The sequence below is a fragment of the Bos taurus genome, chromosome 27, assembly GCF_002263795.3.
Source record: "Bos taurus isolate L1 Dominette 01449 registration number 42190680 breed Hereford chromosome 27, ARS-UCD2.0, whole genome shotgun sequence".
Lineage (NCBI taxonomy): Eukaryota > Metazoa > Chordata > Mammalia > Artiodactyla > Bovidae > Bos > Bos taurus.
The window spans coordinates 31,105,201-31,131,844 of NC_037354.1; the positions used below are offsets into that span (position 1 = coordinate 31,105,201).

Sequence of the window (26,644 nt, forward strand, 5' to 3'; positions counted from 1 at the left end):
TCCTTTAGACTAACTGTTCCCATGGTTCTGTCCCCCGAATTCCTTTTGAACATAAGGAAAAAGCCTAGTTATGCACCCAAATTTTCTTTAAATATACCATGCATCAGTCTTATTTCCATAATTAAGTGTAAGTACCTGAAATACGAGGACTGAGTTGAATTTGAATGAGGGGCCTGTGCAGAGTCCTCATTTGGGTCAAATCCTGGATCTTCCATTTATAGACTGTGTGATTGCAGACAAATGACTCTCTGGTCTGCAAAGTGAGGCTTCAGCAGCCGCAGCTCTGTCAGTGCACTGCGGAAACATAAAGAGCGAACAGATGAAAGGCTTATAGTGATGCTGGGCACTTAGGCAGGATTCAGTAAGCTCTTTTTTCTCCCATGCAGCCTATACCAGGGAAGAGCACAGGCTTGGCAAATGCCACTGGCTACAGAGAGCATGCTGATTCTAAAGGCTGCTCTCCTGCTCGTAATGGTTTACCTGATGCTAGTGAAGAAGGTGTCCTTTTCCCCTCAGCACTTCATGCAAGGTGGCTGTCCTTCCCCAAAAAAGAAAGGCTGATAGTCCTTGGATAGAGGTTTGAAAGAAATTCACACTCCCAATAAACTGCACCAGGCAAACGTTTTGACTATTAGATGGAGAATACAAAGATACAGTAATGAAAAAAGGACAAGGTCAAGGTCTTAGTTTATCCCATTTCCTGAATGTAGTCTTCACCTCTTTTTCTATAAAAGCTTCTCTTTTAATTTGCCTCGTCATTCCATTGCACCAAGAACCTTTCTTCCTGGGTTCTCAAGCATTCAAGATCAACTTATTTCAGCTTGTCTGCATCCCTTGTGTTGTCTGGAGTTTTTGGCTTTTCCTTGGTTTCCTGGACTCTTCACCATGCATAACCTCTGTCCCCTCCTTATTCTAAGCTGCATGGTGACAGTGACCCTCTCCTGCCATACCCAGAGGTGGGGGCATTTAGAACCACCTGGAACTGTGTTTTGGGATTGGTTTGTTGAGACCTCTTTAGTCTCTAGAATCCCAGCAATTAATTCGGGGCCACATTCTTCATGGTAGATTTTACATCAAGAAAGACAGAGGGGAAAAGGGAGAAGAACTTGGGAGATTGGGATTGATATTTGCATACTCCTGTATATAAAATAGGTAACTAGTCAGAACCTACTATATAGCACAGGGAACTCTGTTCAGTACTCTGTAATGACCTATGTGGGAATAGATTCTAAAAACGAGTGGATGTATGTATATGTATAACTGATTCAGTTTGCTGTGTACCTGGAACAAACACAACATTGTAAGTCAACTACATGCTATTAAAAAAAAAAAGAATGTTTATAAGAGCTGGGGAAAAAAAGAAAGCATGGTGTCAAGGGAGTGTGAAAACGATTCTGTTGTATGGGAACCACATTGGTTAATATTTTACACTTGTTCTTTTCAGCCTACTCAGCTGTTGGAATTTAATTAGCAGTAATATATTATTGTCAAAGTAATTAAAACCTCGCCTTGATTAAAAACAGAATGGTTTTAATTAACAGGAAGAGGTTGGGCTGGCCTTAACTTTCTCTCTGAGGAATACACCGGCCTCAGTGGATTGGCTCTGTCTCCTCTGCAGGCTTGAAGGTCCGGGAGGTGTTTATCAACGTCACCAGGCAGCAGGTGGAGGACTTCCACGGGCCTGAGGACTACTGGTGCCAGTGTGTGGCGTGGAGCCACCTGGGGACCTCCAAGAGCAGAAAGGCCTCCGTGCGCATCGCCTGTGAGTATATTCAGGGTACCCTCTTGTCCTGTAGCGGCACAGACTAGCCTTTCATAGACGGGCTTGGGACAGGCCAGGTGCTTCTAACTGGGGAGATGAGGGGACGGCAAGAAACCATCAGAATTCTCTCCACCTCTAATCAGTCCTCACTTTTAAAATTGTGTTTTTAATGTTTGAGAATTCCCTCTGGTAGACAATCAGCAAATGAGCTGGGCTCAGAGATTCTGCCTAGATTGTTAAAATGCAGGTGCCTCCACAATACCAGAAGAAATGGTTTTACCCCCAAAAAAGAAAAGAAAAACCCACGCAAATGGATTCTGCTCTTCATCATCAGTGGCACAGTTCAGGGGGCATTGATGGGAAATGTTGAGCAGTGACTGTTTACTATACTTTGCCAGCAAATCTGCAAAAATAAGACATTAAAGATTAAGGGAGTTTTATAGCCTCCTGTTAAACCTCTTTCCTCTGAATCTTAAAACATGGAAATGGGTTTTAAAAGTGCGTTTGTTTGACCCAAGTAGGACTGACAAAAAGGCTCTTGAAGAAAAAAAAAAAAAAAAGGGATTACCTTTCAGAAGAGCCTAACATTTCTTCATCACGTTTTAGCATCAGTGTTTTTATCATCTCAAACATGTTTAGAAATACACAAATTTCCTTTCTCTTCCTTAAATGTCGTCATCCCTTCCACCCCAGTGAGTCTGCATGAAATCTCCTGTGCCAAGGAGTGTAAAAGCCCACCCCTGTTGCTGCTGCTGCTAAGTCGCCTCAGTCGTGACCGACTCTGTGCGAGCCCATAGATGGCAGCCTACCAGGCTCCCCCGTCCCTGGGATTCTCCAGGCAAGAACACTGGAGTGGGTTGCCATTTCCTTCTCCAATGCATGAAAGTGAAAAGTGAAAGTGAAGTCACACAGTCCTGTCTGACTCCTAGCGACCCCATAGACTGCAGCCTACCAGGCTCCTCCATCCATGGGATTTGCCAGGCAAGAGTACTGGAGTGGGGTGCCATTGCCTTCTCCGCCCACCCCACAGCCCCTCAAAAGAAGAGGCCAGAGATGGTTACTGTTGTTATTATATTAATACCTTTTTGAATGCTTCTTTTGAGAGTGCCGTGAAGAATATAGGTTAAGGGCCATTTATCTGAGGACTCAAGGAGTTCTTCGTAGCAAATGTGGATGGTTTGGGGATTGAGAATAAGAATAAATTGTGTGTTGAAGAGACATTTCGGTTTCTGGGGAAATGAAATCTCCCTCTCAGCACAGGCCCATCACTTTCACTGTCCTCACACTTTGGGAAGCTCTTGGCTGCATGTTGACTGGGCCCTAGGAGGCCAAGGAGGAGGTCATCTTGTAAGCTGTGCTCTTTGATGTAAGAGCCGTGGGAAACGTGTTCCCTGTACCTGTAGTTGTTTTAGCCCACAAATAACTTTATGACTGGTCAGCTGAGACAGGGAATGTTTGATTTTATTCTTCCTTAAGACGCCCAGCTCTGTGCTCCTAGCGTGGCCTTGGTCAGCCTTGCCAAGGTATTTGACCCTAGTCAGGGTGAAGCAGATTATCCTTTAGACCCCAAAGAGAGGAAAAGGAAAACCGTTTAGGGAGTTTCAACACAAGTTCCCTCTATTTCCTTTGTCTTTTCCATATCACTTGCCCCCTTCTTTTTACTACTATCTCTTGAGCCCCACATGTATGCTATCCTATATATAGCATCTCATGAATCTGTCCATCTCCAAACTCTGTCACTTCCATAGTTGCTCATTCATTCCTGGCAATTACGTGGCTGCTAGAAACCTCCAAAGGTTCCCCCCATCCTTAGAAAATTTGGCAGAAAATGGCTCAAACCCATCTTTTGTTAACTTCCACAACCTTTGATTGTATACACCGTACTCCATCCTTCTAAACACATTGACCTTCTGCGCATCACCCTCACTTCTCAGACATGTGCCTTTGCTCTGAGAGTTTCCTATTTCAGGAGTGTGTATCCTGGTGGCTGAGAACCCAGATACTGGGGTCCTGTTGGTTCCCAGTTAGTAAGTCCACTGCTTAGTGTTGTGATGGGGGCCAAGTGATTCTTCTCTTTGCATCTAATGTTATGATAAAAGGGTGCTGATTTGGTAGAGTTATTATAAGAGTTAGAGGTATTGATTACTATAGTGTCTAAAATCATACCTCACACAGAGTTAACACTTATCGATCATCAGTTATTATGACATATTTGATCCTCTGTATCTCCAGCATCATTAGCCAGTGTGTTAATACTTAAACTAATTGAACTGAGTTACATTTCTGGTGCCTTAGTAATTTTTCTGTGGGTTATGGCTATGTAGACTCTAAAACTTCATTTGAGGCTACCCCAAAGTATCCAGTTCTCAAAAGTGGGATAGAATTTAAGAAATGTTTAAAAAATGGAAAACACTGTTCTTTTCACTGCCTACTTTTTAGAGTCAGCTGATACTTTTGTGATAATAATCTTGCAAATCTCTTTAGGGATTAAAAAACCATTTGGTCATTCTTGTACAGGATATGCACATATGACTATAATAAAGGTGATTTTTAAGTAAAAAAGAATATCTTTAAAGCCCATGTTATGCAGTTAGCTTAATATAATCTCTAATATTTAAACATATTTTTAATCTCTTCCTATGTAACAAGTGACAGATTCTTTCATTTATTTAAAATTATTTATGCAAGTCAAGACATGATTTATCATTAAATATTGCATTTGACTTGGGAACCAGTGTACAGTAAAATATAAATCGAAACTTAACCATGTTTAATGGCATCAAAAGTGGAGGGAAAAAACTGCCTTTAGGACCTTGCTTAGAATTCTTTTGATTTACTTGCAGAAGGGTTAAAAAAAATTAAAAAAGACAGTTCTTATTTTTTTTTATAACTTTCATGTTTTGTTGAAATAAGGGATTTCTGCCTGCTATTTGCAAGCGTTTCCCAGCAAATAACATATTGCACATGAGAATAGTTTTTATTCCCAATAAATGAAAAGCCAAATTGGATATAATTGTCACTATATTTTTTCTTTTTAAGATTGGTTTTTGAAGTGCTAAAGGCCTCTTCATGTGCTCAATAAAGATTTCGATATATGAATCTAGCTTATGAATCTGATGACAACTGTCTTGAGGGGACTTTGCAAAATTAGGATCATTTTTGTATGATTCATTACACTATTGTAGTTCAACATCAGAACTTCTTATGCTTCCTGCATTTAACCAATGATCCATTAAAAATTTAGCAGTTTCAAAACTGCAGTGGGCAAAACCTTCGTGGCATCTGAACCATTCAACTGAGAGATGTCTTGTCATGATCACATTAGCTTATCTCTATAAAAACACCAGGAAGCTTGCCGGCATGCTATCACTTAGAGATCATCTGATTTTCAAGGGAAAAAATGCAGACACTATTATTTTATTCCTGTCACTTATATTTTCATTGAAATGGTCCCACCTGGGAATCAGTTAACTATGCAGATTCCTGGCTTCTACCCCAGACCCGAGGAAGGACCAGGGAAGCTGTGTTTGTATGAGGTTATCCAAGTGATTCTATGATTGTATAACCTTGGGACAGTGTACCCGGGAACAGGGCTTCTCAAACTTTAAACATGCATGCAAATCAGCTGATTTCCTGTTAAAATGTAGATGATTCAGTTAAGAGGATTCAGTACGTCCAGTCCAAGGTCTGAGATTCTGCCGTTTCTAAGAGTTCCCCGATCATGTCGATATTGCCAGTTGGTCTGTGGACCCTACTTTGAGTGGGAAGACCCTAAAACCTAGAACACCTTAGGAAGCACTGTTTAGGAAATAGTTGGCACTTAATAGCTGAGAAAATGACATTCAGAAAAAGGTTAGATGGCATGACCACAGGTCTTCCAGCAAATAGATGGAAGACATGGAACCAGATCTTAAATCCATCCATTCATCCTTCTGAGTGTTCTTGCTACTAAGCCCAGTTGATTGCATTCTTCTGTTAAATGGGAATTTGAGAACCATCATACAGAAAAACAAGTTCATGTACATGTAAGTATTTCCTTGAGGGAAGCAGTGATTGCTTTCTTTCTGTTTCTGAAAAATTGAGTTCTTCCATGTGGTCATATTTTATATATACATACACACACCTATATATCATACATACACACACCTATATATAATACATATATGTGTATATATATGCACATGGGCTTCTCTGTTGTCTCAGTGATAAACCATACAATGCAGGAGACTCAGGTTCAATCCTTAGGTCAGGAAGATCCTCTGGAGAAGGAAATGGCAACCCCCTCCAGTATTTTTGCCTGGGAAATCCTGTGGACAGAGGAGCCTGACAGCCTACAATCCATGGGACCATGAAGAGTCCAACATGACTGAGTGGTTTAACAACAATATATGCACACATGTAATCCATATGTAGGCTTCCCTGGTGGCTCAGATGGCAAAGAATCTGCCTAGAGTACAAGAGGCCCAGGTTTGATCCCTGGGTCAGGAAGATCCCCTGGCGAAGGGAATGACAACCCGTGCCAGTATTCTTGCCTAGAGAATTCCATGGACAGAGGACCCTGGTGGGCTACAGTCCATGGGGTCTCGAAGAATCAGACACAATTGAACAACTAACACACACACAATATATATATGTATAATATATATATTTATACTTTGTTATTATATAGAAATGTATTATATATGTGTGTATATATAGTTACATAAAATCATGAGCTATTCCTTAGTGGCCAAAAAGATTGGTACAGATTTTGTTTTAGTAGCTGAAGTGCCCGTTGTCTTAAACCATTGCATTTCCCTTCATCATTCCACCCCATGTCAGAGAGATGCTGGCTGTCCATCCAGCTGCCTAGGGCTGGAAGTAGCTGAAGCCCCATTTCAAAGTGTTTTTCTAAAGGTAAATAAATAAATACAGCCCAGCCATGTTCTGCCCCCCAAGTTGGCAGAAGTCCATCTCCAGGGAGCATCTCCCACGGGCCTCCTCTCGTTTGTCTGACTCAGTCGAGCTGGAGGTAGTCGGACCGCGGTGGCATCTGTTACTTCTGCTGCTGGACGATTGTCAAAACGAGGAATATTCAATTATTCACAGTTGTTTATTTTCATGGGTGAACATTTGGCCGCTTAGCTATTGCTCTTCCTTCCCGTTTTTCTTCCTCTTCTTCATCTGCTTTCAACATGTTTGGCGCCTGTCATTAACCCTTTGGTCAGGCAAACTCTTCTTGACCCCCGAACTTCTTCTGCCATATGGGAATTGGGGGTTGAGAGAAACATTGGCCTGTTCCAGTCACATAGCAAGTTGGCAGCTTGAGATAAATTGAAGCAGGAACCCATTGCTGATTATTTTTTAAAAGAGGAATCTATAAAATATGGATCCTGAATATAACTTTAATAGCTTATTGGAGACACTCCTCCTAAAATATCTATGCAGTTGTGCCAAGAATGAGTGAAAAACTTAGAGAATCTCTTTTAAAAGCTATGAAACTCCTTACCTCATTTCACAGCCCTGTAACAAGAACAGTATTGTTTTTTATTTGCTTTGGTGGGAGAGGGTGTTATCTTCTTAAAAAAAATTATTTTTTTTCACATATTTAGTTTTGGTTGTGCTGGGTCTTCATTGCTGCACATGGACTTTCTCTAGTTTCAGCAAAAAGGGGCTACTCTTGTTGCAGGGCATGGTCTCAAGGGTGCACCGGCTTCAGTGGTTTAGGTTCGTGGGCTCAGTAGTTGTGGCACATGGGCTTAGTACCCCATGGCATGGGGGATCTGCCCAGACCAGGAATCAAACCTGTGTTCCCTGCATTGACAGGCAGATTCTTAACCACTGGACTTCCAAGGAGGTCCAAGAGGGTGGCATCTTTTTCAAAACTTAGAGGAGATACCCAGCTAAACCTGTTAGGAATCTTGGCTTCGTGGCTTTGATGAAAATTTCACATGCTAAAAGCTGTCCATAACCCTCTCTTGATGGCAAACCTAAATATAAAACAAACATCTTCATGTTTATCTGGTGCTTAGAGCACCTAGCTAAGGAAGGGGATGGACATTGAAATGCAGCCTGCACCCCACCAGACAGGTTGAAATGCAGCCCGCACCCCACCAGACAGGAATGCATCCCAGATCGTGGTCGCAACCACATGAGTGAAGGGGATGGGTTTCCTTGTGGCCGTTTTATAGCCAAGACTTTGTTCTCGTAGGTGTCCAATTTACACCAAAGTGTCCCCATAGGCTTGTGGCAGCAGAACTGGGTGCAAAATTTGTGGTACTGGGTGAAAAATGAAAATGTGGGCCCTTCGTTCAAAAACCAAGAGTTTCAAGCCGTCAGTATTAGAGCAATAAATCAACCATTCTGTTCCACACCCATGAAGATAGCCATGATGGCAGTAACGGTGATGACTCAGGAAATCACTTTGTATGTGTAATGGTTTTATAAAAAGGGACTAATTGGCCTAAAGGCTAGGGACACATGCCAACTGGCTCCATATGGAACTGGAGACAAGATTATTCTGTTTTTCCTCCAAAGCCAGAGGCCACATTACAGGAGCTAAGTTTTAAGATAACATATTTGGGGTCAAGCCAGCAACTAGAAATGTGCATATACCGGAGCATTCTTCCTGGACTACATTCTCCTGCAGACTGTACATAGGCAAGCGAGGGCTGTATGTCTGCCGGTGGTGATACTGGTAAAAGAAATTACTGCATTGGGTGAGCGGGTAACTAATAGGGGTTTCTTTTAGAAAACATATTGTGACGTAATTCAGACTTTCAAGAAAGTTGCAGCGTAGTACAAAAAAAATCCCATTAAGCTCTTTACTCACACCTTCAAATGTTATCATTTGACCGTACTGACTTTGACATCATGTCTTTCTGTGTTTATCAGTGGATGTATTTGTAATTAGACAATGATGGTTTGTATTTTGACTTACGATTAAGTTGCAAACATGATGCCCCCTTTGCCCTAAATACATTTTCCCTAAATGCTTTAAATACTGTATGTTTGTAAAACACATTTTCTGACATGACTATAGTATATTTATCAAGAAATTCACATTGATACAGTTCTATTGTCCAGTCTAAAGACCTTATTCATCTTTTATCAGTTGTTCTGGAAAGTCCTTTATAACAATAACAAAAGTCCTAGATCATGGCTTGCATTCAGTTGCAAGGTCTCTTTAGCCTTCTTTAATCCAAATAATTGCATCGTCTTCCTTTGTTGTTCATTACACTGAATTTTTTCAAGTGTAAAGGTCAGTCATTTTGTGTAGTGTTCCTCAAACTGAACTTGTAAAAAAGAAATAGGAGTCACCTCGAAAGGACTTTGACAGGTCAAATCTGGGACAATTTGAGTCTCAAAAGAGATCATAGTAAAGGTTATAACTTATTAAATAAGAATCCATGAATCTACACTGATATATTTTTAAAAGAATATAAAAATAAATGGAAGGAGACAACTCTCTTTTATAATAGAATAAATGAATAAATGTAGAAGGAATGATGGAAATGGAAAATCATTTAGCACCTATCATAACACTAATTGATTTAGACAAGTGTCATGGATGCTGAAATCAGTGGCTGAAAGTTTTAGGAGTAAAAGAATGTTTAGAGAACTGAACATGAAAGTATTTCTCCACAAGTCACTGACTAATTACAAGGAGGGAGTTAGGAACTTAGCAGTAGGGAATCCCACCATACACCACCTTAATCAGGTGGTCACAGTTGATATCACCAGCAGTGGGACAAATCCATGAATCACTCCTGATGAGTTAGACTGAGGAGATTGCATCACTTCAATGATAGTCCTTCTATATATAGCTCATCTGTATTTAACCCTAGGGAAACATTGGACAAGGTTAAATTGAGGAACGTTTTACATAATTGGTCATTTTTAACTACAGATTTCTCTAAATTCTAGCCTGGTGTAGGAATGTTGATGGGGTGTCCTGAGGATATAAGATACTACAAGATAGACTTGGTCCATCTTTCTGAAATATCAGTTGTATTTCCCTTCAGATCAGTAAAATATAAACATGAACACAAATATGGAAAAAAATTTTCTTGAATTGTGGAGATGCAACTAGAAACGTCAAAGCCCTTTTGGGCATGCCACTTCTTTTTAGGCTCTATCCCTAAATGCCTTGGGGTTGTGACTTTATTCTCCTCTGCCAGTAGGGGCGTTTAGTAGAAAGTGTGAGTAACACTGAATTGTAAGAGATTGTGATTCTGTGAGTAGAGTAGGGTGATTTCTACGGAATTGTTGTAAACTGTGCTTAATGTGTACATAACTGAGTACATCGACCTTAAAGATGGGAACTTCTGGATAGCAGTGTGTGACTTAATAATCTTTCCTACTGTGGATGATAAAAAAAAAAAAAATTCCCCCAACCAAATAACATTCCTTCATGTCATTGATTGCCAAGTATTATTTTACTGAGAAGAATTTGCAGAAATAGGGCCACCACCTTTTTTAGGAAATCACAATTCAGACTGCCATTCTGGCGAAATAAACCTTAAAATTCCTAGAAAATGGCCATTTCTCTAAAAGGCCATTTCTCATAGAGGTTTAAGAGGAAGAGCATATAGATTTTGCTTCAGTTCAGCTCTTATTTTCTCCACTGAAGAAACCTTCTGACAGATAGTCTGAACAGATGATAAGCAAACAAAAGAAAACCAAAAAACCTGCAAAACAAAAGCATGACTTATCTTTGTCCATCTCTGAGGACTTTTTGAGCCTCGTGATATGATTGTTAAATTAGTTTAGTATCCTTCTACCAGGATAAGTAAGGACAAGAAGTGCATTCTAGAGATTTGTTGAGTGTCAAAAAAAGCTAACCAAGGTGGGAAAGTGCTGGATAGCCATGAATAATTGTCACCTTTGCTAGATAGCACCACAATAAATACAATTCCATTCCTTTAAAGAGTTTATACTCTAGTGTAGTGAATAGCATAGACTTATGAACAAGTCTTTTTCAAGGGAGTGTGGCTAGAGTAAGCACAGTGTGTTTTTGGAGCTCACCCAAAGGATAATTTACTAATCCTCAAGTCCTGTGATACGTTTTCTGGGCTAATTCCTTAGGAAGGAGGAGGGTTGAGTTGAAGATCCCACGTTCAGGTTAAGGAGAGAGCTTGAGTTGTAAGCCCAGAAAAATGGACCAGTGTGCAAACTGCATGGAACTATGGGAAAACAAGGAGTTGGGGCTCCCAGGAGAGGTAGGCAGGTCGGATTGTGGAGGATGTTTGGATTCTCTGCTAAGAGTTTAGAGTCATCCATGATGTGGTCTGGGGCCACTGCAGTGTCATAATCAGGCAGTGATATGGTCATACGTTTGAACCCCTGCCCCACCTTGCTGTTCAGCCACAGAGATTTAAAGGGGAGCAAAGCTCAAGACATAGCTTGTGCTAAGCTATGGGACTGCTGATGGGGCTTGAACTTGGCTGGATGGTATACTTTAAAGGGGGAGGGGAAAATTGGAGATTCCAGGAACATGAGATGACCAAGACCATGTGGCTGCTTGCATGCAGTGGTGAGGAGAAGTGAAGTAGACCTTGAGGAATTAACCCCAGGTTGGGGACTTTCTAGATTTGGGGTTAAAGTGACTGAATGAATGGTGATTTCCTGAAGTGAGATCATGAATAGAGTAGAAGAAACTAGTGTGGAGAACAAGATGCTGAGATTGGTTTTTGATCAAGTTATGTGGGAACTAGCCATGGAATATCTATGCACAGAATATACCCATGGAATATAGGATGAACCAGTCCATTCTAAAGGAAATCAGTCCTGAATATTCATTGAAAGGACTGATGCTGAAGCTGAAACTCTAATACTTTGGCCACCTGATGTGAAGAACTGACTCACTGAAAAGACCCTGATGCTGGGAAAGATTGAAGGCAGAAAGATTGAGAAGGGGACGACAGAGGATGAGATGGTTGGATGGCATCACCAATGCAATGGACATGAGTTTCAGTAGGCTCCAGGACGCGGTGATGGACAGGGAAGCCTGGCGTGCTGTAGTCTGTGGGGTTGCAAAGAGTTGGAGCGACTGAACGGAACTGAACCCATGGAATGTTCAATGAACTGTCATTATCAAGCAGTTGGGGTTATGAGCCTGAAGCCCAGGGATCAGCATCAAACATTAGAATTTGGCAAGTAGTTGGTCTTCAGGGTAGTAATGACCTTGTCCATCACAAAGATAGGAGGAGCAGGTTTTTATTGAAATATTTAAGATGGTGTGACTTGGACTTCCCTGGTGGTCCAGTGATAAAGACTTTGCCTTTCAGTGAAAAGGGTGTGGGTTTGATCCCTGGTCGGGGAGCTGAGATGTCATGGGTCTTGCAGCCAAAGAGCCAAAACATACAACAGAAGCAATATTGTAACAAATTCAGTAGAGACTTTAAAAATTAGCCCACATCAAAATAAAAAAAATCTTAAATGATGTTGACTGAGAAAGATGCACAACCTAAAAGTTGAGAGTTATATTTTATTTGGCAGGAACTTTTTAGGACTTTAAGCCCAGGGCACAGCATCGCAGATAATGCTCAGAGAACTGTTCTGAAGAGACAAGGTGAGAAGCCAGGATAGATAAAAGTTTTTGCAACAAAATACCAGGTAATCAGAATGTCAAAGGATTCAGTTTAGTTCAGTCCCTCAGTCGGATCCTAATCTTTGCAACCCCACGGACTGCAGCACGCCAGGCCTCCCTGTCCATCACCAACTCCTGGAGTTTACTCAAACTCATGTCCATCGAGTTGGGGATACCATCCAGCCATCTCATCCTCTGCCGTCCCCTTCTCCTCCTGCCCCCAATCCCTCCCAGCATCAGAGTCTTTTCCACTGAGTCAACTCTTCTCATGAGGTGGCCAAAGTATTGGAGTTGCAGCTTCAGCATCAGTCCTTCCAATGAACACTCAGGACTGATCTCCTTTAGAATGGACTGGTTGGATCTCCTTGAAGTCCAAGAGACTCTCAAGAGTCTTCTCCAACACCACAGTTCAAAAGCATCAATTCTTTGGCACTCAGCCTTCTTCACAGTCCAACTCTCACATCCATACATGACCACTGGAAAAACCATAGCCTTGACTAGACGGACCTTTGTTGACAAAGTAATGTCTCTGCTTTTTAAAACGCTATCTAGGTTGGTCATAACTTTCCTTCCAAGGAGTAAGCGTCTTTTAGTTTCATGGCTGCAATCACCATCTGCAATGATTTTGGAGCCCCCAAAAATAAAGTCAGCCACTGTTTCCACTGTTTCCCCATCTATTTGCCATGAAGTGATGGGACCATATTCCATGATCTTAGGATTATTGTTAACCAAAAGAAAACCTGAGGGAAGTAGGAGGAAGGTTCTAGAGGAAGGGGTGTACTTATGGCTGACTCATGTTGATATATGGCAGAAACCAAGGCAATATTGTAAGTAATTATCCTCTAATTAAAAATAAATGAAAAAAAAAAATCCCACTATTTCAAGTTAAAGGAATTTAGTGCTTTTCTCTGTATGAAAAGTGAAAATGTTAGTCTCTCAGTTGCATCCAACTCTTTGCCTCCCCACGACTGTAGCCCACCAGGCTCCTCTGTCCATGGGATTCTCCAGACAAGAATACTGGAGTGGGTAGCCATTCCCCTCTCCAGGGGATCTTCCTGACCCATGGATCGAACCCAGGTCTCATGCATTGCAGACGGATTCTCTTCCATCTGAGCCAGGAGGGAAGCCCTTTCTGTGTATGGGAAGATACAAGAGTCTGGGGTCATTGAAACCATTCCTTTGATATGCTCCTCAGCTCTCTGGGACCAGTGTCCTCTGCTTTCTCATCCAGAGATTCCTCAGGTGCACTGCCTTGGTTGCTGCTAGATGGGCTTGGCAGTGGGCAGTACTTCATTTCCATCCTGAATGCCCTCAGGGCTCACCATTCAGGCAGCTGTAATGTGATGGTTTGATGGCTGCAACGTCCTTTGTTTACTGACAGGCAGGCGATATTTTAGTTCTCAATGGTTTCCCACACTACACATTTCCCATCCTAAAGTGCTGGGGAAGAGAAAGAACAGTAGACCATGAGTAGAATTCTGTACGTGGTTAAGGAGTGGACAGAGGGGAGCCATAGAGGAAACAGAAGAAAAAAAAAATGACAAGGCACTGAGAAATCCAAGAGAGGAGATTTTTCTTATTTTTTTTAATTATGAAGGTATGATAGCACATTTGCAGGAGACTTGGAAAATTACAGAACAAAACTGCGCATAGTTCCATTATATATTACAGTTATTTTTAAGTAGATAAATTAAAAATTTTAGTTGGAGTTTCAGTATCAAAGGAAAAGTGGAGATTTTGATGAAGGAAGGAATGGCTCATGGTGTCAGTGTGATCAGCAGATTAAAGTAAAATATAGGAGGGGTCAGTTTATTTGCTTCCATTGACCCGGGACAAAGCAGTGTAACGAGGGTGACAGGAGATGCTCATAGGTCTAGGAATCAGTGGAAGATGAGAAAGTGGAGGTGGTATGGATGCCCCTGTCCAAAATTTTGACCACAGACGAAAGATCTAGAGCACCAGCAATGGTGTTAACCATTTGAGGAACAGATGGATCCTAATACAAGCATGACATTTAGACAAGCTCATTTTAAAAGGTCACAAGAGCTGGGTTTGAGTTCTGGCATCTACCCAGCTTTGTCCTCTAGTCGAGTGTCTCCTAAAACTTGTAGCCTACAAGGAGAAGCATAGAGGGAGCTCTTAAAAAAAATTAAGGTTCCTGGGCTTTGTTAAAGATCTGTTGAATCATAACGTCTAGGAGTAGGGTCCAGGAATGCTTTTGTGATTTTGCTGCCTTCCCACTGTCCACAAGTTAAGTTTTCTTTGCAGATTCCTCCTTCTCTTCCCGTTTCTAAGTATGGGAATACCCTTAAGTCTCTCCTTCGCCCACAGGTTTTCCCTAGGTGAAATCTCTCACTCCTTAACACCAGTACTGTCTGTCTGTCTGTTGTTTAGTCACTTAGTTGCATCTGACTCTTATGCAACCCCATGGATGGTGGCCCACCAGGCTCCTCTATCCACGGGATTTCCCAGACAAGAATAATGGAATGGGCCACCACTTTCTTCTCCAGGAGATCTTCCCCACTCAGGGATCAAACCCACATCTCCTGCATTGCAGGGAGATTCTTTACCAGCTGAGCCACCACGCAGTTGAGTATCTGTTGATACATTGGTTTTCCTCAGCCCTGACCTTGCACCTCATCTCCTGATGACTTTGTTCAGTGCCTCCCTGATACGTTCACTCAGATATCTAGTTGGCATCTCAACATAATATGTCCCAGAGAAAACTCTTGGTTTTCACCCCATCAACCCTGCTACAAACCCGTGTTTCTCCCCAAATTTTCCAGTTCAGTAATGGTGCCTCAGGGCTCATGGCAAGACCTGGGTGTCATGCTTGACTCTTCTATTTCCTTCAGTCACATCCCATCCAGCAACAAGTCCCGCCCCATCTGTATCCACAGCACATCCTGAATTTGCCCACTTCCCCCCATCTGGTTATTTCTTTACTGCGATAATCTTGCTGCTCACTTTCTTGCCATACTAAAATCCATTCTCCACACAGCAGCCAGAAAAATTACTTAAACAACAAAACATACAAGTCATATCATGTTCTTCCCTTGGCTGAACTTCTCCCATTGGATTTCCAGATTCCATGATACTGGCTCCATAGGATTAGCTAGCCCCCTCTTCTCTTGCCTTGCCCCAAAATGCTCTCCTTCCCTGCGTCAGCCCTGGTGACTTCTTTTATTACTCAAGTACCCCTAGTTGTCACTACTTCAGAGCCATTGTCATTCCTTTTTCCTGGCAAGAGTGCTCCAGACCTCTGAGTAGTTGGTTCTTACTTGTGAGCTTTAGTTTTATCTGCATTATCTGTTAGTCTCTTTGTAAGACTTAATGTGAAATATAGAGCTTGTAAGGCAATGGCAATGGCACCCCACTCCAGTACTCTTGCCTGGAAAATCCCATGGACGGAGGAGCCTGGTAGGCTGCAGTCCATGGGGTTGCTAAGAGTCAGACACGACTGAGCGACTTCACTTCGACTTTTCACTTTAATGCATTGGAGGAGGAAATGGGAACCCACTCCAGTGTTCTTGCCTGGAGAATCCCAGGGACAGAGGAGCCTGGTGGGCTGCCGTCTATGGGGTTGTACAGAGTCAGACACGACTGAAGTGACTTAGCAGCAGCAGCAGCAACCAACATAGTGAACAACTTCTGGCTGGAGTGATCTCTTAGATCCTTCCTGTTCAGGCAAGATTTATTTAAGGTCAGGCAAAATGCCACTCTCATTTCTTCCACTCACTTGGGCCGAGCAGAAAGCAGAGTGCTAGCTAGTTAGTGGCTTATTGCAGCGTTTACGGGCTTAAGACACATGGCCACATCTTGTCCTGATCGACCTTCCAGGCCTCAGGGAGAACTAGGGAAAAGGGAGAATCAAAACACTAAAAATGCAGGATAAAAAATGTATTTCTTCTTGCTGCTAGGTTGGCATTTTCTTTTTTTCTTTCTCCCTTCTTTTTTGCACCCCGCCCCTCCATCTCTCTGTAGTACTAGTACTGAATTACAATGAGATGGTGAGTATTGAAAGCATTAGGTTCTTTTTAAGTCATGTCATCTTAAACTCTGCTAGTTCATATCCCTCTCATTTCTGGGGGAGGACTAGGAGGGCACCTGGCAAAGTCAGGAAAAATTCTTCTGCGTGTGTTGTTTTTAAAACTCTGTCCCATCGACCTTGGAGTTTGTTTGGTGTTCACGTGCTCATCAGGATGCTGGGCTGAAGATAAGCTCTAGGGCTGCTTGTAGGGGACAAGAGGTTCAGGCAGCACTACAGATGGTGAATCCTGACTGTAGAAGGATAAGGAGAGCCACTTTGCTATCTACTTCTTGAGAACTGAGCAGACGAGTCTAGTCAATGGCCCCTAGGACTGCACTGCTTTTTTCTCTATCAAAAGCACTTTTGTTCAAGACTTGTGATTACCAAGGGGAAGCGGGTGGGGGAAAGATGGTTTGGAAGATTGGGGTTAGCAGATTCAAACCATTATATATAGGATAAACAACAAGGTCTTACTATCTGGCACAGGCAACTATATTCAATATCCTTGATATACCATAATGGAAAAGAATTTCTTTAAGTGTGTGTGTGTGTATATATGTATATATGTATATATGTGTGTGTGTGTATATATATATATATATATGCTTCTAAGTCACTTCAGCCGTGTCCGACTCGGTGTGACCCCATAGATGGCAGCTCACCATGCTCCCCCATCCCTGGGATTCTCCAGGCAAGAACACTGGAGTGGGTTGCCATTTCCTTCTCCAATGCGTGAAAGTGAAAAGTGAAAGTGAAGTTGTTCAGTTGTATCCAACTCTTCGTGACCCCATGGACTGCAGCCCACCAGGCTCCTCCATCCATGGGATTTTCCAGGCAAGAGTACTGGAGTGGGGTGCCATTGCCTTCTCTATACATACATACATACATACATACATACATACATACATATATATATATATAAATTACTGAATCACCTTGCTGTCTAGCAGAAATTAACATAGCACTGTAAATCAACCATGCTTCAACTTTTTTAAAAAGCACTTGTTTCAGTGGCTATTCCTGCATTCACCTAAAGCTTAATTTTCCCATTAAAACCACCAGGAGAACAGTAATATTCTCAAACAGAAAGAAGGTGGAACTTACCAGTATTTTGTTCCCATAGCTATCAGCAGAACGTGATGTAAAGCTACAGAATGTGAGGTATTAACTTTGATTTAATTTGATTTAATACCTTGAAAACAAAGAAGCAGAGAATTCCTGTGTTTTCACCTGATAACTTTTGTTCAGATGTGCTATTTAGGTCTTGCTTCAGCTGTCCTTTGTGTATTGACATAGCCCAAATCAATATAATCAATACACAGAAATTGCCTTTTATGGAACCTGGAGATAAAGCAAACCTTTGACATTTTCCGCAGGTATAGTTGCCTTGTGGAGTCCCCACCTATCGTCCTGCTAAGAGAAGTGGTACTGAGAGCCTTCTTAAGCGTAGATGGCTACGCTGTGTCGCACTTAAGTCCTCTGTCGTGTCCGCTGGACCAGGAATGCACACCTGGGCCGGTTAGCTGCTATGAGTGGACTCAGAATGAGAGACTTACTCAAGAAGGGAAAAGTGATTGTGTACTTGTGGATTCTGGCTCTTCTGAATTTGACTTGATCCTCAAGGAGAATTGGGAGTTGATAGAGGCACCAGAAGGGGAAAGATAACAGTTAAAAGAAGCAGGCAATAGTGATCCTGAGATACCAGAAAGTGAAGTGAAAGTGTAAACTGTTCAGTAGTGTCTGACTCTTTGTGACCCTATGGACTGTAGCCCGCCAGACTCCTCTGTCCATGGGGTTCTTGTCCAAAGGCAAGAATACTGGAATGGGTTGCCCTTGCCTTCTCCAGGGGATCTTGACTCATGGATCGAACCCAAGCCTTCTGCATTGCAAGTGAATTCTTTACCATCTGAGCCACCAGGGAAGCCAAGACATGAGTAAATACAATTAACAGATAAGCAGAGGCCATTAAGATAGAACAGAGGGACTTCCCTGGTGGTCCAGTGATTAAGAATCTGCCTTACAATGCAGGGGACTCAGCTTCAATGCCTGGTCAGGGAACTAAGATCGCATATGCTGCAGAGCAGCTAAGCCCGCGTGCCAGAAGTGCTGAGCCCGTGCACTGCAACAGAATCTGAATAATGCAACCAAGACTGGATGCAGCTAAAAACAAATTAATATTAAAAACACAAAGAATGAAAAGCAGTTGGTTAGGAGGGACACAACGTCTGTGCTAAAAGGAGTATGAAATAACCCTGTTAACAGAATTGCATTGACTCTCTTTACCCCCTTGCTTGGCTATATTCCAGTCTGTTTGTCTGCTTACTTGGTGATCCGTATTCTGTCCTCCAAGCCTGGTGTGCCATCTTCCTTGGTTTCCAGGGAGTCTTGGACTCAACACTGAGTCTTCCTCATATTCAGTTAATCCTAAAATTTTGATGGAATCTGAATGGATGTTTTTGTGTCCTTGTAAACAAAAGAAGCCAAATACAATGGAATGCGCTGAGTTGGGAATGGCTCAATAGAGAGCAGGTTAAATTAGTACTCAAAGCGTTTTGTGAAACTGCAGCTGTTTCTTCTCACCATAATGGGTCCCTGCTGCAGGATGCTGCCTTCCAACACCACTGTTGCCTGACAAACTCTGCTACTTGTTTGAAAGGGATAATGACACACCGTGCTAGTTATAAAACGATTTATTGACAACGGCAATTTAACAGCAGAGGAATTGCAGAGCACAGGGGAGCTAATGGAGCCCCAACGTTATTCTGTGGCTCAGAAAAGCAGTCTTGAGTAGCCTCTGCACAACAGGACCCCTGGCATCATCCAAACCCCTTGATGTCCCAATAAACAGAGACTGTGCATTGCCCAGCACCAAGGTGGGATCAGAGGGAACATGGAAAGGTTCACACAATGCAGCTTTCATCTAAGCTGTCCCTCCTTCCCTCTTGCTGCCAGATTTACTCAGCAGTAGTTAAGGTTGTGGGCTTCCCTGGTGGCTCAGTCATAAAGAACCCTGCCTGCCAATGCTGGAGACGCAAGTTCGGTCCCTGAGTCAGGAAGATCCCCTGGAGAAGGAAATGGCAACCAACTCAAGTGCTCTCGCCTGGGAAATCCCATGGATAGAGGAGCCTGGAGGAGCTATAGTCCATGGGTTGCAAATGTGTTGTATGTGACTTAGCGACCAAAGAATAAGTTAAGGCAACACTTTTCAGAAATCTTAGGACAGAGAAATCTACACGTGGAGTTGTCCTTTAGGGCTGGCTGTCCTTCAGAAAGACCACAACGTCAGAACCAGACGATTCACAGCCAGGGCATGAAATGACAGCAAGGAGCCGCCTGGCATCAACATGGATTAGTGTGTCAAGGATGGGCAGAATTCAGAGATGTAAGTAAGCCAGAGAGTTGAAGCCAGGCTGGCAAGAGAAGCATCTGTAAATGTACCAAAATACAAGGAGATTATCACCACAGAAAGAATTGACCTGACAGGAAGCCTTTTCTGTGCTTCCTTTGGGAACTGGAGTTAGGAACTGACTTCTCAGGTATTAACCATCAGGGGCTGGAGTATTGAGGGCACCAAGCCTTGACTTTCCTTTTGCTGGCATCCATCTGTTCTGCATGTGAACCGGCCCTTTTATTACAACAAATGAACTGTAGTTGGCTAAGTTACAAATTCCTTTTATGTATGACAAATGTGGTTTGTTGTTCCTTTAGTAAAATATGGGTGGGAAAGATGTGACGCTGATTTGAATGCCAGTGTATTCGGGCACTAATGGGACTTTGTACCATCCTCCTGCAATCTTAACAAATGACTATGACTATTAAAAAAAAAAAGACTATGATTTTTCACTGGCTGATTTGGTTTGAATGAGTAAATTATTTTTATTTCATTGCATTAACTGCCAGAACATTGAATGAGCCGATAACTCCCTGGTGTTTCTGAGCTGCAAAGAACTATTATTCGGAATTGAATTTTTATTGATTTTTCCGTGCTACAGTGACTTTTCTAACATAGTAGCATGAAAGGAAAATGAGAAAAAGGCCAAACAGGGCAGAAGGTGAGGAAAGGGAGGCGGCTGCTTCCCGTGGCCTGGCCCAGATGGACCACTTATTGGCAAGTACGGCTGCTTGGTTGATCTCGTGGCTGATTGTATGATTTACAGGTTAGCCAAATACCTGCTTTGTTACCTCTCCCTCCTCTTCCCTGCTCTGGTTCCAGTGGTCGTGCGCCTTGTTGGCTTTCTGCTGAGGGACTGAACAGGGGACAAGGTGAAGAGGCAGCAGAAGCAGACAGAGTGATGCTCCAGATTGATCAGCACTGATGTTTGCTAGTATCCTTCACACTAGCTATGAAGATGAGAATGAACAAGCTTTGCTTTAACAGAATTTAGTACATTTATCTATTGGAGATGTATGCGGTATATTAGTATATAGTAATCATTAAATGAGTTGACATGGAAGCTCACTGATCGATTTATCCATTCAGCAAATATTTATTGAGTGACCACTGTATACCCTCCCGGGTACTGAAGGGAGGCATTGAACCAAACAGATGAAAGATCTTTTTATCTGCAGAGATTTCCATAAGTAAAATCACATTAGGATGACTATCTCAGCATGTACCAAAGACTGAAAAATATAGTCCTTCTTGCTTCCTTCTTTAATAGATGCCGTAGGAGTGAAACTTGGTACAATAAAATGAAACAAAATGTACTTCTTCCCTGGCTTCTGATTCAGTTTGGTCTAGTTTAAAGAATCTTTTGACAACTTGTAGGAAAGAGGGGCTTTTTTGGGACATTATTTTTCTTTTTTCTGGCTGTAAAAGAAATCCACATTCATCACAGAAAATTTTAGAAAATGCAGAAACAGATGAAGAATATAATGAATATTCCCATAATTATCCAGTAGCAAATCTTTGAAATGCTGAGTGATTTCTCTTTAGGGCTTTTCCTATAACATATATAGTAATCCCATACCAGTTGCTATTTAAACATTTTTAAATCTTCAATCTCGATGTGTGTGTGTGTGTCTGCAGCTTGGTTCAGTTCCCTTCTGCAAAATAATGGGGAAATTATTATTTTTTCTTTCCACAGATGATGTGAGTATCAGTGAGATCAGAAGGTGGAAATCTATTTGTATTCTACCCTCTCAATATATATGGATAGAAGACCAAGTCTAATGGAAGAGTGTCCTTATGGGATGTGCTAACTTATGGGGAGAGGAGTAGCTACGCAGGCATTTTGCAGAGACTTGCAAGAAAGAAACTAGAGAGCACATATATGTAAAACAATGTTTTAAGCCAGTAAAAGCCTGATGGAAATAGTAAATGAGGTATAGTGTGTCTGGCGGAGGCCTGTAAGATGCTCTGCCTCTTCCTACCGATACCTTTCTTTGAAACACTTTCCTCTAATGTTTAAGGTATGCCCTACTGTAATACAGTCTTATGGAACTTTCTACTTCTCTATTTCAGCGCTCATCCCTGTACCTCTTGAGTGCGTGCTAAGTTGCTTCAGTCGTGTCTGACTCTTTGCGACCCTACAGACTGTAGCTCACCAGGCCCCTCTGTCCATGGGATTCTCCAGGCAAGAATACTGGACTGGGTTGCCATTTCCTTCTCCAGGGGATCTTCCCGATCTAGGGATCGAACCTGCAGCTCCTGCATTGCAGGCGGAATCTTTATTACAGAGGCATCAGGCTTGTTTCGTATCTATCCTCCCTGCTGGAGTGTATGCTGTCGGAAGGCTGGAAGGGTCTGCGGCAAGTTCAGTAATGTACCCGTGCTGCCTGGCACAGTGTCTGGCCATGACCAACAGTGGGAGTGAATTCTGAATGAGGCTGTCACACATTTATGGAAAACCTGGAGGCAAATTAAGAGAAGGGCTACCCACCGAGACAAGTTCCTAAAGCAAATGTACCTGCTTTCATTTGGATATGAACGCATTCTATAAAAAGATAATTGTTACATTTGGAGGAGTACCATCCTTATATATTAAAAAATAGATAAAAGAGATCATTCACTGAATACCATTTTATCTTAGTAATTTATTCAAACGTTTACTTGTAATTTAAAATACCCTTTGAGCTTTTTTTTTTTTAAGTTGGCATAGTATTACATTATATGAATGCACAAAAAGATAGTAACCATTCCCATATGATTAAATATTTAGATTATTAGCAGTCATTCAGCATTTTAAATGATGATTTGAAGAATATCACTATGCTACATTTTTCTATATAGCTCTTTAATAGTTTTCTTAGAAAATTTTAGTAGTGGAATTACTGAATCATATAAATGAACTCTTTTTAATAATAGCTGTACTGAGATTTAATCCGTATGACTTGGCAATTAATTCATCTATTTAAAGCGTACAATTTGATAGTGTTTAGTTGCTCTCAGAATTGTGTGATCATCATCATTGTTTAGTTGCTAAGTAGTGTCCAATTCTTTGTCACCCCATGGACTATAGCCCACCAGGCTCCTCTATCAGTGGGTTTTCCAGGCAAGAACACTGGAGTGGGTTGCCATTTTTATCTCCAAGGGATCTTCCTAGACCAGGGATTGGACCCACATCTCCTGCATTGGCAGGTGGATTCTTTACCACTGAGCCACCAGGGAAGCCCTGTGCAATTATTACCAGAGTCCAATTGAGAATACTTTTATCACGTCATAAGATAGAAGCATTCCCAGCCCTCGCCCCCACCTCACCTGCAGCCCTAATTAAATGCTTATCAACTTTCTCACTATATGTCTTTACCTATTTTGGACATTTTTTTATTTAATAAATGAAATCATACAATATATGGCCTTTTCTAATTCATTTTTTTCATTTAGCATTGTGTTTTCAAGATTCCTCTACATTGTAGCATGTACCCATCCTTTGTTTATTTTTATTGCCAAATAATATTTGGTTTTATGAATATACCAGTATTAATTTATTAGATAATGAACTCCTAAATTAACTTTTAAGGACATTTGGTATGTGTTATAGGTTTCATGTTTAACCATTTTCATTTCTCCTAGCAATGTTTAAGGCTATTCAGTTCTCTCAGTCACTCAGTCAGTTCAGTAGCTCAGTCGTGTCCGACTCTTTGTGACCCCATGGACTTCAGCATGCCAGGCCTCCCTGTCCATCACCAACTCCCGGAGCTTGCTCAGTCTCATGTCCATCGAGTCGGTGATACCATCCAACCATCTCATCCTCTATTGTCCACTTCTCCTCCTGCCTTCCATCTTTCCCAGCATCAGGGTCTTTTCCTGTGAGTCAGTTCTTCGCATCAGGTGGCCAAAATGTTGGAGTTTCAGCTTCAGCATCAGTCCTTCCAATGAACATTCAGGACTGATTTCCTTTAGGATGGACTAGTTAGATCTCCTTGCAGACTGAGGGACTCTCAAGAGTCTTCTCCAGCACCACAGTTCAAAAGCATCAATTCTTCAGCGCTCAGCTTTTTTTCAGAGAAGGCAATGGCAACCCATTCCAGTACTCTTGCCTGGCAAAGTCCATGGACGGAGAAGCCTGGTGGGCTGCAGTCCATGGGGTCGCTAGGAGTCCGACACGACTGAGCGATTTCACTTTCACTTTTCACTTTCATTCATTGGAGAAGGAAATGGCAACCCACTCCAGTGTTCTTGCCTGGAGAATCCCAGGGACCGGGGAGCCTGGTGGGCTGTTGTCTGTGGGATCGCACAGAGTCGGACACGACTGAAGCGACTTAGCAGCAGCAGCTTTCTTTAGTGTCCAACTCTCACATCCATATATGACTACTGGAAAAACCATAGCCTTGACTAGACAGACCTTTGTTGGCAAAGTAATGTCTCTGCTGTTTAATATGCTGCTAGGTTGATCATAACTTTTCTTCCAAGGAGCAAGTGTCTTTTAATTTCATGGCCACAGTCACCATCTGCAGTAATTTTGGAGCCCAAAAATATAAAGTCTGTTACTGTTTCCATTGTTTCCCCATCTGTTTGCCATGAAGTGATGGGACTAGAGCATGATCTTAGTTTTCTGAATGTTGAGTTTTAAGCCAACTTTTTCACTTTGCTCTTTCACTTTCAAGAGGCTCTTTTCATTCAGTTCTCTATACTCTTTCTAAAACTGGAAACTATCCTTTAAAACAAAGAAAACAAACCAGAGGCTGTTTGGAAGAGTAAAGAGACATACTGACACTTTTTAAATTAGTATTTCAGTAACAATTAGTGACATTGGCACTTCTAAATATCGTTTATTATTCATTTGTGTCCTTCTTTTGTAAGTTATGTTTTCATGCCCCTTTGACATTTTATTTTAGGGTATTTATCCTTCTCACTTTGTTCCAAAAGTGCCCTTTATAATATATTAAAACTGTTAAATTTTTCTTGTAGTCTTTTAGGTAAAAACAGTTTTCAGTTTTGACAAGACAGTATCTGCTGATCATTTCCTAAGGTATTCTTCCTCCAATTTTGGGTTTAGAAAAGGCTTTCCTAACTTAAGATCCAATAAGTATTTTATTACTGCTGTGGCTTTGTAGATAATATTTTTATTAAGATGGGATTTACTTTGGTATGAAATAAGATATAGATCTCACTTTATCGTTTTATCCAAACGGCCATCCTAATTTGTACATTGTATATCAGTATAAGGATCTTCCCTGGTGGCTCAGACGGTAAAGCATCTGCCTACAGTGTGGGAGACCTGGGTTCAATCCCTGGGTCGGGAAGATCTCCTGGAGAAGGAAATGCCAACCCACTCCAGTGTTCTTGCCTGGAAGATCCCATGGACGGAGGAACCTGGATAGGCTACAGTCCATGGGGTCACAAAGAGTCAGACATGACTAAGCGACTTCACTCACTCACTCACTCATATCAGTATAAGTATATAATATTTAGTATATATCATATGCTAAGTTATGTTTTTATTTGAGTGCCTTTGAAAGGTGTTGTAGTTTATAAATAATTTGTATATTGATTAATGACAAGATCTTTTAATAGTCATGGCTTTATAATAGGATATGATGATAGATGTGACCTTAATTAAGTCCTATTGGTGATGGACAGGGAGGCCTGGCGTGCTGGGATTCATGGGGTCGCAAAGAGTTGGACACAACTGAGCAACTGAACTGAACTCATGCACCCAGTGCACTTAAAAGGATTTTGCACATATTAGCATATAATTCAGACCCAACTATATGTAACAGAAATTAGTATGTTTTAATTTTCCAGATGAGGAATGTGAGGCAAAGAGAAATAAAGATACTTATCAAGTCAAGGTGCTTGTAAGTGGCAGACCAACAATTCAGACAGATACAGACATAACCTCATTTCAGTGTGCTTTGCTTTATTGAAGGCATGAAAACAGTATTAATATTGTGGCTCTCCATTAGAACTCTTGGATGACCAGGTACATTGTCAATGAAATCTCAACAATGAGCTTAAAATAGTCAGCACATCAGGTTGTAGACAGATGAGTTATTATCCAAGCTTTGTTGTTCTGTTATAATTTACTCAGGCAGAGTAAATTTAGCATCCTCCTTAAGGGCCATTGGATTTTCAGAATGGTAAATAAATGCTGGCTTCAACTGAAAGTCATCAGCTGCATTAGCCCCTAACAAGGGTTGATATTGGCTATTCTGGTAGAAGTGAGGTGGATTTGATTTTTGCATTTCTCTGGTTAGTGATGTTGAACACCTTGTCATGTACCCACTGGCCATTTGTACATCTTCTTTGGAAAAATGTTTGTTTGGGTCCTTTGCTCATTTTTTATTTGGACTGGGTCATTGTGTTTTTACTGTTGAGTTGAATGAATTCCTTATATATTTTGGATATAATGCCCTATCAAATATATAGTTTGAAAATATTTTCTGTCATTCCTCAGGTTGCCTTTCATGTTGATCATTTCTTTTGCTGCACATAAGTCAATTAATTTTATATAGTCATTGTTGTTGCTTGTGATTTTGTTGTTATATACAAAAATGTTGTTAAGGAGTTTTTTTTTCCCCCTTTGTTTTCCTATAGCAGTTTCACAGTTTCAGGTTTTTATGTATAAGTCTTCAATCCATTTCAAGCTAACTTGTGTGTGTGATATAAGGGAAGGGTTCTCGTGCACATTTCATTCTTTTACATTTGCATATATCCAAATTTTCCAGCACCACTAGTGAAGAGACTGTCTTTTTCCCATTTGGTACATTTGTATCTCGTTTCAAACATCAGTTAGCCATATATATGAAGGTTTATTTCTGGGCTCTCGCTTCTATTTCATTCATCTATTTCCCTGTTTTTATACCCATACCATATTGTTTTGATTACTGTTGCTTT

At 41.4% G+C, this 26,644-nt stretch overlaps 1 protein-coding gene across 1 annotated transcript in view; it reads left to right on the top strand.

Annotated features, from left to right (window-relative positions):
- Window positions 1-26,644, top strand: part of UNC5D (unc-5 netrin receptor D) — a 637,872-nt gene that overhangs the window by 372,641 nt on the left and 238,587 nt on the right. The window contains exon 3 of the mRNA NM_001192518.3: window positions 1,619-1,762. Within this exon, the coding sequence (NP_001179447.1) occupies window positions 1,619-1,762 (144 nt within the window). The remainder of the gene's footprint in view (window positions 1-1,618; window positions 1,763-26,644) is intronic.